A 12,043-nucleotide genomic window follows, 5' to 3' on the forward strand; every position below is an offset into this window, starting at 1 on the left:
AATGCATAACAATATAGCAGCTTTCGTTGATTAATTTCAAACTTGGAACTTTGTTTAGCCTGTAAGGTGTAAAAAAAAAAAATAATAATAATAAAAAAAAAAAAATTAACCGATTAATCGAATCGAATCGTGGTGTATTCATGAGTACCGAAAATAATCGAATCGTTGGGTCAGGAAATCGATACTGAATCGAATCGCCATGATGGATGTGATTTACACCCCTAGTTCCAACTTGTTCTAAACAATCCCAACTTGGTAAGTTGAACCCACATATATCAGGTTTGGGCCATATTTGCCTGCAATGGGAACGGGGCCTTAGAAATAGGATGAGTGGCCAGAAGTAGAGCCACACCGCCGCACAGATGTTCAGTCATCTGTTCTGGAGACCCAGGACAGAGCCTCTGTGATTAGACTGTCCCCGCAAACCAGTACCAGAAAAAAACAGCAACAACGACGTTGGTATCCCAGTTTAGCTACGACCTGAGATAAAAACAGCTTCAGTGTTCGGAACAGAGACCCAGAAAACCAAACAAAGGCGAGTGACTTGGGTCTACAAAAAAAGAACGGCTGGCGTTTCCTAATTTTAAACATCCGATTTCTAGATTATGAAGTAAAGAAAAAAGGTCAGGAAAAAAGATAAAGGCTTTCCTTCCCTCCTTTTCTTTTGCTCATCCTTTATTAGGATGTTTTATTTATTTATTTTTTCTGCAAACGGCCCAGGAACCCAGCAGATAAGAACATCAACAAGACTGCTCTCCTTTGGGTTAATATTCTAAAAAATGTTGTTACTTCAGCAGCTGTAAACTCAGAGCACCAACAGACAAGTTAGCTGATGTCAGAAACTAATGAGCTTCAGTTCAACCTGAGGTCAAAAAGAGATCATCTCCATGTGATCCTCAGAGGGAGTACACTCCGAAATTATTTGCATGCAGGAACCGTGAAGCATTAACAGTGCTCAAGGACAGCGGCATCAGTACTGAAATGTTTCAGTATTTATTATTATTATTATCATAAACAATCTACTGGGTGAAACATCATCAGAACTGGCAGAAAAGTAGAGCTGGGAGGAATATGGGTGCAAGTCTTTGATGTCATCAAACGTCTTTTTTTCCCCTTTTACAACCATAAAACAGAGAAACGATCTAACCTTAAAGGGGTCATAGAATTCAAAACCAAAAAAGTGACGACTGCTGGGCTGTTGACTGGACCGGACCTCAGCAGAGAGCCACGAGCCGCCGTTCCTCAGCCGGATGAAGGGGGCTGGGGGCCGGTAAAGCGGGCAGGGCGGAAGCACAGGGTTGCCGGTGTCCATGCTACCGTCACTGGGTCGGATTCGGGCGCTCCGTCCCCCGCTGGCTTCCTGCCCCCATCCACCGGGGTTACCGGACCAGCCCCAGAGCTCAAGGCTCAGTTCGAATGCCCAGTTCGTTTCAACCTCGTGCTGCACTGTAGTCGACCAAAATGCCCAATGATTTTGAAATTCCCACAGACATTTTTTTAGGTATGAAAAGTAGGACATGTCCGGGAAAAAGAGGACGTCTGAGCACCCTACCATATCAACAATTTCAATGTTTCAGTAAGAGAGTGCTTGTTGCTATGATGCGTCCTTGCTCAGCAAATTCGCTTGTTGTAAACCAACCAATCAGCGCCCAGCTCATCTAAATATTCATGAGCATACCATAAATGGAAGAAAACCTGTCGCTTCATTCTAGGGCTTATAACCAGGCTTGCATTAGGGCTCATAGAACAGCTAATATGCCATTTTCAGCCCAACCAATGTTACACACCATATTCAGAGACCTTAAGGACCAGAACCAAATACCCTATATAATCATTCTAAAAAAAATAACACCTACTTCCACTGGATGCTGTTCTTGGACTTCTTCTCAATCAGACCAATTCCTTCCAGGACATTGGTGATATCGTAAATACGCCTTTTCTGCCGTACTGCCAAGGTGTCGGCTGCCTGGAAACAGAAACAATAAAAACACAAGAACAAGGGCAAAATGAAAAAGGAGAGAATAATGCGGTAACCTTCCTTCTAAGTCGTGCTGTCAATGTTTAAAAGATAAAGGCGACATGCCGACACTGATAAGGGTCAGCTTTGTCGGCAGCCGGTGAGAAGGGAAGAGCTGCAGTGAGTCGATTTACTATCTGCACAGCAGCCATCAGCGGCAGGCAAAAAGCCAACATGTCTCCAAGGCCCCTGAGGTCCCACAGAGGACGAGGAAGAGGGTTTGACAGAGAACTGGGTGACTGAATGGGACAGAGACTCCTGTAGTCCCAGGCTGAGCAGGTCTGCTCTGTTTGGTACCATCTGACTGCTTCACTAGTCTTAGATGGCTGGACTTTATATAAAATTGGAATATCAGCATTAGTAGAACCATTAGACATGTTAGAAAGTTCTCAGCATCTTTCTGTTCTGACAGCAGAACCAAAGAGGAACAGAAGAGGAAGAGTCAGAAAAAAAATCTCTAAATAGCAAAATAAATGATTCTTGGAAGCAGTAAAGATCTATCTGCAGAGTTCCTACACACGGTTCTATATCTATTTCTATGCAAGGACTGGTTATAGGGAGGAAACAATGAATAGGATTAATCGATTATTGAAATAGGGTCAACTAATTTTCTAATATAATTGTTAACTTGAGTATAGAGTAGGGCAATTAAGTGCATTTGCAATATAATCGCAATTCAACAAAAACGCAATTTTCAAATTGCAGAGGCGCTAAATCTAAGTCACATTACGATGAACTAGAATAAGACGATGCATTTCTCACCCCAGGTGGCAGTAATATCCTTAAAGTGGGTTTCTGACCATATAGAAGGGAAGAAACAGTTGCAACTAGCATGGAAATCCAGGGATGCAAATGGAAGTAAGCACTTTTTCACAGTGTTACCGTAAAGCCCAGCAACAATGGACTCTGGACAAGCTTTCAAGCTAATAAAAAAAAATGAAACCCTGAAATGAAACATCTACATGCTTATGGGCAGTGCAAAAGAAAATGGCAAAATCATTCAACATTAGTATAGAGCAGTGGTCTCCAACCCTAATCCATAGGGACCTTGAGTTTATTTCAACAGGATTCCAGAAAAAGGCCCAAACAATTCCTGTATGTTGCTGAGCACTGCCAGTCAGCTAGCTTAAAGCAGCCCTCTTCTCTCACAAAAAAAAAAAAAAAACAACCAACCAGCTATATACCAAGGTTTTACTCTGGAATGCTTTGAGTCTGGTTCTGCTGGAGGTTTCTGAATGTTAAAAGGGAGTTTTTCCTCTCCACTGTCGCTACAAGCATGCTTAGTGTGAGGGATTGCATTGGAGTCAATAAATCAATGCAATCAACAGGTTTTCCTTACATAGAAAATTTTGGATCAATTTGACTTTATGAACTCGTTGAACTGTAAAGTGCCTTAAGATGACATTATGTGAATTGGCGCTATATGAATAAACTGAATTTAATTGAATAAATAATAATTTGCCATTACCTACTTTCTGCAGGTTAGTTATTCATGCATATGGCATTCAAACCCTAAATCAAAGTCTAACACTTAAACCACCTTACCACACAGGGACAAAATAATAATTTCTAAAAACAAATGTGATCAATCCAAGAAAATTTAACCAACAATACTATTAATATTCCTGTAATAACCAATGCTACACACTACATTAGGTTATTATACAGCAGGAGATTTTTGGGGGGTTAAAAAAAAAAACAAAAAAAAAAAACATCAGATCTCTTGGCTAATTAATTCATTAGAAAGTATTTTAATTATACAGCAGCTTCGCCAGAAAATAAATATGATCACTAAGTGTTTCAGGGGTTTCTGTTATTTTTACTTTGCTTTTGATTAATTACTGAAGACTAATTACTGGAGGCATGTCCTCCAGGGAAAACAGTTTTCAGACGAATTGCTCAAGTGTGAAGATGAAGCAGCTTGAAACGGGGAGACGGCGACAAAAGCTGACCCACTTTTCAAACTTTGAATCTGCAGGGGGCAGAGTGGCAGAAGTTACCCGGTGTTTTCAAACTTACTTTGTTAGTCTGTACTTCCTTCCCGGCTCGGAAAGCTTAGACAACCTCACAGAACCGCGCTGGTTCGGGAGAAATTTTGATGAAAATGCTTATAAGGTACAGGGCTTCCAGCTAAAATGCATCTTTCATTCAAAAAGCAGCCGCGTAGCTAATGCTAGGCTAGCAGGCTAACGAAAGTTAAGCAGCTCATTAGGGCATGTGCTAGCTGACAACAAAGACTCACAGCTTTCAGGTCTAGGACTCCGTCTTTCGCCTCCTGGAGCAGAGTCACAAACTTGGTGGTGAGCAGACCCAGGCTCTTCTCATGCCTGCTGGGAGTCTGCGGCTGCAGCGAGTCCCCGGCAGCTCCCGGGTCCCCTCTATTACTGGCCGACTCCAGCTCCATCATCACTCGGCTCCAGCTCAGCCCGGACTTCCCCTCCCGCTTTCCCCGAACTAAATCCAAGCAGAGAGCCCAGCGGCAGCACACTTTATGACAGAAAGCTCCCGGGATGGTTCGGTAATGTTTACTGGGTTAAAGCGTGGCCTAAACCTCTATATATTACTGAATAAAACCGAACTGAACGGGCAGAGGGCTGTAACTCAATGAGCGGCGGAGAGCCGTTGGCCACGCGAGGTATGACGGGACTGTTCAACCAGTGGAGGGAGCGTCTGCAAATAGTCCCACCCAGGAACCAACGTGTAAAAAACAACAGAAAATATAAAAAACAAAATAAAAAAAACCTTCACTAAATAACATATTTATCGAAAATAAATATTTAAGTGACAAAATTATTTCTAAGTTTCTCTTTTGATAAAAAAGACGAATTTTTCGTCTTCACAGAATATGAGGGTTTATCCCAATCCCTCACTTAGTCAAATGAACGCTGGCGCGCATGCGCACAAGCTAACTTATGTCAAACTGGCGGAACTATTTATAGAATAAGTAATAATTATCTTAGGAACACTTCCACTCTGTATGACAACAAAACACTTTAATAATCGTTATAATATGACAGAGCAACACAAACTATAGTTTATAAATGTGAAAAAAAATCTTTCTCTGACAGATGCATATTTTTTTTTAAACAAGATTTTTTATTCATTAAGTGAAGTTAATCACAATGGATAGAGTAGCCAGACATTTGACAAGAGAAGCTCTATTTTGAAAGAAAATAGAGAAATTCTCTGGCATTTGTCTTCTCCAGCTTGAACATCTATAGACTTTGTTTCTTCACGGTGAAACATCTGTTAACAGAACTTCTGTTAATCAGAATCAGAATTTCTTTATTAATCCCTTGTGGGACGTTCTTTTCTTGAAGTGGAACCGTTTAAGAGAGAAAAATAAGATTATAAGTACAGTAGAGCAAATATATATATATATATATATATATATATATATATATATATATATATATATATATATATATATATAATAACACATGCATGAGCATGCATGGGTTCTCTCTGAGTACTCCGGCTTCCTCTCACAGTCCAAAAACATGACTGTTAGGTTAATTGGCTTCTCTAAATTCCCCTTAGGTGTGAGTGTGTGTGTGAGTGGTTATTTGTCCTGTTTGTCTCTGTGTGGCCCTGCGATGGACTGGTGACCTGTCCAGGGTGTACCCTGCCTCTCGCCCATTGACAGCTGGAGATAGGCACCAGCACCCCGCGACCCCACTTGGGATTAAGCGTGTATAATAAGGATATAAGGATAATAAGACACCTAAAAATATGTAAAATACAACCCATACAGTAAAAATACACCCTGCCCGTATAAACAGTTCAAAATAAGATACAAGAATAAGGTAATAATAAGAATAAATAAGATTGACATTATTGACTGTCAGGGGCGGAGCTAAATGGGGGGCCAGTGGTGGCCGTGGCCAATTATTGCCCACCCCTGTGGCCACCCCTACCATTTTTTTCTCTCAAGTAGAATATTCAATACATTTTAATTTTATATATATTAGTATTACTTGACAACAAAAACACTGTGGTTAATTATGCACATCAATATACCAACATCAGAGATGATTAGTAAAGAATTCATGCTCTTTCAGAACTAGATTTTGTGTTATAAGAGAAAATGATTTGTCTCTGCAAGTCATCTAAGAGTCTTCTGTGAATACTGTGTATAACTATTTAAATAAAAAAACTATAAATTATGAATTTATGTAGATATAAGTATTTGTAAATATCAATCTAATGTAGAATGATATTGATAAAAGTAAGTAAGTAATGACGATGGAAAAGATGTCGCTCCAGAACTCAAACGCATCTATTTGTTAGTAAAGGCTGTAGGAAACTATAGTTTGTATTTATTTAGAAATATGGACGTTCTGTGGTTCTTGTTGGAACAGTGTAGATTGATCCTGAGGTTCTGGTGCCTACCCACTTTTGGCCACCCCTCAGTATACATTGGTTATTGCCTGGCCACCCTTATAAAAATGTTCTGGCTATGCCTCTGATGACTGTGTTACTGCATTGATGAAATAAGTAAACAATAAGTAATGAAATTGAATGACTGTCAGAGAGATGAATTATGTATTATGACCACAGGCAGGAATGACTTCTGGCGCTCTGTGGTGCAACGTGATGAAATGAGTCTCTGACTGGAGGTGCCGTGTGGGTGACCAGCACATCATGAACAGGATGTGCAGGATTGTCCAGCATGGATTTTATCCTGACCAACATTCTTCTGTTTGACACTGCTGATGAGTTTGTTAAGTCTGTCGGCGTCCTTCACCTTCAGTCTACTGTCCCAGCATCCAGCAACATAAAGGATGACACTGGCCACCACAGACTCATCAAACATCCTCAGCATTGTCTGGCAGATGTAGAAGCAGTCAGTCACTGCAGAAAAAGAGACTATGATTAGTTTTTAAACCTTTCCACTACTACTACTTATCAGTTGGTTTTAGGTCTAGACTTCAACTAGGCCCCTCTAAGCAACCAATCTGCTTTGACCTACTCATTCAGGACCGACCCAAGGCACAAGAAAATAAGCAACTGCTTAGGGCCCCAGTGCAAGTAGTAGAGGCCAAGGAACAATTGAGTGTGTGAGTCTTTTTTTTTCTTGTATAATTACATTTATAATTATTTTCCTGCTGAAATTATGTATTTTTTTAAATCAAAATATCATTATTTATGTAGAGTCAATACTTACACATTAGAAAAGAATGTGTATGTTGCGTCTGTTTTGGTACAATTTAATTTACTGTTTTTTTCTTTTATCAAAGCTATTTTATCTGTTTGTTGTGGTTCCTGCACTACAGGCTACATTGCTGTTGCATTTGGAACAAAAAAGTTCAACCAACAAACACTGTTACTGTAAATAAAATGCATACCAAAATGTATCTCATTACTTTCAGTAGCAGTAGATGATGCAGAGAAGACTATCAACAGCACTGTCTGAGATGAAATTAGTTTATAGAAGGTGTGTGAGTGATCAGATCATCAGACAGCTCACAGCAATGGATATCATTAGCAGAAATAGAAGGTCTAAAAATCAAAATTTGCTCAGAGCCCCATTGAGGCTTGGGCCACCCTGCAACCATCCATTGTATTTTTGGGTGGGTGCTGCTGTCAGTGAACCTCCACTAAAGTGACAGGTCATCTACAGCGTCTAATACCATATCCTCCAAGACTGTCCTGGATTTAGCTCCAACCAACTTCCATGATCCTGCATTGGAAATGCAACCCCTTGAGCCATGTTAAAAACAAGGGACATATTTTTTTTAACTGAACTTAAAGTATTTACTCAAAAAGCCACTCACTTAAAAGTAACTGGTAATTGGTGAAAATATTGGTGGTGTTTAACTTTGAGTGTAATGTCTGATTCTGTTTTGGTTTCTTTTTATTTTGAGGCCTAATCAGACATATAAACTTTTTAATACTTTTTATAAAATAAGTGAGCAGTTGTGATACATTTAATATTTTTCTATTTTCATCCAAATATTCAGATCAAAATTATGATTCTTCTGGTAAAAAAAAAAAAAAAAAAAATTCCCCAGTCAGCAATATAGATCTCTTAGTTTGTAAATAAGAATCTTAGAAAATAAACGAAGATTAGCTAAAAATAAATAAATGGACAGTTGTGTAAAACCAGTGTTTTTTGGGGAAAAAATGTTTTACAAAAAGCAAAGTTCAAATAGATAATTTATTTGGGAGAAACAAGTTAGGGTATAAGAAACAGAAACCCACCAATCTATGTTTATCCACTGCAAACTATTTTCACTAAGATACTCTGTAAATAGTTTATTCACCTGTACAACAAGTGCTACAGGATTAGGGCCACTGAAAAAAAAAAAAAAAGTTAACTGATTTTTATTTTTTTCAATTTAATATGGGAAAAAATGTCAGAATTCTGACTTTAATCTAAAATTCTAGAAATAGAATTCTAAGTCTTTTCCCATATTAAACTGAAATAAAATGTAAAAATCAGTTCACTTTTTATTTACTTTTTAGTGGCCCTAATCCTCTTCCGTAAATATCTTCTGTAAATATTTTTTTTTAAAAACAGTTACCGGTAACTTTTTCATTTTTTTATTTTTTCAGTGGTCCTAATCATCTTCCGTATAAAAGCAATAACTGTTGAAAACATATAATATTTTTTCCATTATTAATTTGTTGAGGAAGGATTCATTTCATGGGCTGGCGACCTGTCCAGGTCGCCGCCTCTCGCCTTGCGACCCCACTCGGGATGGATGGATTCATTTCATAGCTAGCACCAGCAGGGGGCAGCAGTCCACAAAATAAGCTGCTTTGGTAAATTTTCTTTTAAACTTAGTGCACCTTAAAAAATTAGTTACAAAAAAGTTTTGACAGTTTTATACAAATTAATTTAATTCAAACAAACAATAGGGAAATATGGACGAACGAAATGTATGTGACGAAAGTGCTTCTGCCATCTTAAGGTAGTCAGCTGATCCGTATGAGCTGTAGGGTCTCTGTCCCTCTAACCGGAAATAACGTCGCTGTATTCATTCATTCTCAGGTAAGCGCACCTGTTAGATCCTAATGTCTTTTTATTTTAATGCACACGTTTAGAGCAGCAAACATAGCCTGTCTCTCCTTCAAAATGTGCCTTTACTTTACAGCTAGCTTAAATGCTAGCTAAACAACTCAACATTAGCATCAAGATTAGCTTCAAGATATTAAAGGGATCTATTGTTGTTCAGTGGAGGTTCTGCTCTATGGGGGGACCACTGTGTAAAGGTGTCGCTTAGACGTAAACCTGTGCTATGAAATCTGATTTAAAAGCTCGTATTTCAGATGACAGGACTGCTAAAACTAATGAAATCGTTTTCATTTGTTTTTAAAGCTTTAAAGTCATGAAGAAAAGCAAATGTAAAACAAACGGGGTCGCCGAGAAGGAGTTTGTGTTTGAATTCAAAGCAGGAAAGAACAAATGTGTCCTCAAAGTGCCCCTTCAGTTTCCTGTCCAGCTGAACATCAGTGATCTGCACGGAAGGTTGCTGCTTCTGCATAGGATACCCTGCTACATAGAAGATGGTGAGTCTGTAGCTTTACAGGGAAATTACTCACTTATCCTTTGTTATGGTTCAGAATTAAACTTAATCTGACAGATCAGCTGATTTAATGCTGATCTTAACACTCCAGTATATATTCAGTCATTATTGCTGTTTAGCAACAACATTTCTCTCCACTTGCAGAGTTGAAGGCCTCTCTGTCTAGATTCATAGAGAAGGAGACAACCCTGGACTATGACAGGGAGGCAGAGCTAGCCCTGCAGAGGCTTTCCACTGGAGATGTGGATGTAAACCAGCTTACCAGTGCCTGGGCCCGATCTTATACAGAGGTAGGAACCCATTCCCCCCCTTTGTGTCAATCATCTTTCCTTATTTTATGAAAGTGTGCAATATAAACCATCATCTGTGAGCATCTAGACAGATTACCGATGTAAATTTTTAATGTACATTTTAAAACAGCTGGAAAAGTGAAACACATGAATAGATTGGATCACCTCTGTGTTGCATAATCACACGGATCAAACAGGCAAATTGGTCCTGGTTCTGAAGAGTCTGGAAAAAAAAGGTTTCAGTCCTTTGCATCAACCAGGACTTAGCTAGCGACTGTAGCATTACAGCCTCATTAAAGGGGACCAGCTAGCCTGTGAAATTCTAATTTAGATTTGGTTGCAAAGTGATGACAATGTTATGGTTTATTGCAGTCACTTAAGGGACATTCAATATTCATATTTGAAAGGCCTACTTATAGATTATATTTCAGGAATGACAAACCAAAGAAAAAAGTTAACTTTCTTCTCAGATGGTAGCTTTACACTCTAAGCGGATGGTCTGTGTGGTGTAAAGGAAAAATAAAATGGATAAAGAAGGTAATATGAGAGTCTCTGTGTGGCCTGCCCTAATGCTGTCATTCCAATACTGTTTTGTGCATTATTCTCTGCTATTATTATATGATTCCTTCACTTAATACCATATTACCAAAACATCAAAAAAAAAAACTTAACAGCTGTTTTTTTAACAAATCACTGGTTTTGCACTTTTAAAACTTATGAAAGAGGTTCTACCCCCTTTAGCCAATAGGACGTAGCTTCCCCTGATCTATATGAGTAGGATGGAGTAGACATCTACAGAGCCAACCTCTTTGCACATTCTGCAGTGTCCCAGTCTCTTCGATGCTCTCTTCTACTCAGATACCACTGTTTCCCTTGAGGTTAAGGTCTGAGGACTGAAGCAGGCTTAAAAAAAATATGATTCTGTGTCTGCTGAAGAATTTCTGTGTTGATATGACCACATGTTTTAGATTATTAACACATTTTACTGGTTCCCAATGACTTTTGGAAGTAAAGCCAGCCCACAGCATCACAGGCCTCCACCATGGTTCATGTTGCTTTTCAGGGATCATTTCTCAGTGGCGGCCTAGTGGTTAGGGCACAGGGCTTGGAATCCCACAGACTGCCATTCTGGCTCTCTAAGCAAAGACCCTCAACCTCTGATTGCTCCCCGGGTGCTGCACAGTGGCACCCCACAGCTCCATAAAAGGGGATGGGTTAAATGCAGAGAGTTAATTTCTCCATTGTGATATCAATAAAGTTGAATTTATTTATTTATTTATTTTATTCCTGAGAGATTCTCCCTTTTTATATACCAGACCTACCCAGGTGTTTGAAAGTTTTAATAAGTAACATGAACTCTGCCTGTTTTCATTTGTGATAGTAGGAAGGTGATGCTGCACAGTCAGAATCTGATGACTTCAGGGTGCTTCTGTTTGCTGCAGGGAGCTGTAGGATAGTTTGACCTTCCTCACTATCGTCTCTCCTGGATAAACATCAGTCTTCATCCCCTTGAGTTTTATCATTTTTAAACCTGTTACCATGGTAATGGGCATATCAGATAGTAGCCATTTTCTCACAAAACGCGAGTGAGACACATTTGCTTTGCTTGAAGGTCATGTTCTCTTATCGTTTCTGAGGACTGGCTTTGAGCGACAGGCCTCTGCATTGCACATATTTATCTCCAGAGGAACAGGAAATGATGGATTTACAGACTAATAGTCACTTCATTCTCTGATCTACTTAAAAAAATTTAATTTAAAACCTGTTTATTTTAAAGTGGTATTTTTATTCCCAGTCTGCTGTTATTAAATGTTAAATCCAAATTAAAGGACATGGTTGAATTTTCTGTCAGAGAAGCTGCGGCTGCAGTAATAGATACTTTTGATGCTGTCATTTTCCATGGAGGCTCCAGATATTTCCCAGTTATATGGATGACTTGTTTAATATCAACAAATCCAAAAACATGGTGCCTCTAACCATGATCATTTGATACAGAGGTCTTCAACTCCAGCCCTCGAGTTCCAGAGTCCAACACGCCTGAATCACCTCAGTATGCAGTCAGGTTTAGAGATGCAGCAATCCAGTATTAATCTCTTTACCGGTCCTGATATGGAAGAAAATTCTAGATCTGGGGCCTGTTTCAATAAGGAAGTTCAACCAACTCTGAGTTAAAACTTGAACTCTGAGTTGACTTATCCTGAGAT

General features: G+C 39.1%; 2 protein-coding genes across 3 annotated transcripts in view; one reads left to right on the top strand and one right to left on the bottom strand.

The window, feature by feature from the left end:
• e2f4 (E2F transcription factor 4, p107/p130-binding) overlaps positions 1-4,657 on the bottom strand; it is a 12,774-nt gene extending 8,117 nt beyond the window's left edge. Inside the window, exons 1-2 of the mRNA XM_015374099.1 lie at positions 4,260-4,657; positions 1,857-1,966 (exon numbers count right to left, since the gene is read on the bottom strand). Of these exons, the coding sequence (XP_015229585.1) occupies positions 1,857-1,966; positions 4,260-4,424 (275 nt within the window). The 5' untranslated portion in view covers positions 4,425-4,657. The remainder of the gene's footprint in view (positions 1-1,856; positions 1,967-4,259) is intronic.
• Positions 4,658-8,842: 4,185 nt separating this feature from the next.
• Positions 8,843-12,043, top strand: part of LOC107084314 (chromosome unknown open reading frame, human C12orf4) — a 27,777-nt gene continuing 24,576 nt past the window's right edge. The window contains exons 1-3 of one of the 2 annotated variants that reach the window (XM_015374101.1): positions 8,843-9,014; positions 9,342-9,532; positions 9,694-9,839. In XM_015374101.1, coding sequence (XP_015229587.1) covers positions 9,352-9,532; positions 9,694-9,839 — 327 coding nt within the window. In that variant the 5' untranslated portion in view covers positions 8,843-9,014; positions 9,342-9,351. Of the gene's footprint in view, positions 9,015-9,216; positions 9,236-9,341; positions 9,533-9,693; positions 9,840-12,043 lie in introns of those variants that run through there. The other variant, XM_015374102.1, reaches the window with a different exon arrangement.

The sequence above is a fragment of the Cyprinodon variegatus genome, unplaced genomic scaffold (assembly GCF_000732505.1).
Source record: "Cyprinodon variegatus isolate N-32 unplaced genomic scaffold, C_variegatus-1.0 Scaffold97, whole genome shotgun sequence".
Lineage (NCBI taxonomy): Eukaryota > Metazoa > Chordata > Actinopteri > Cyprinodontiformes > Cyprinodontidae > Cyprinodon > Cyprinodon variegatus.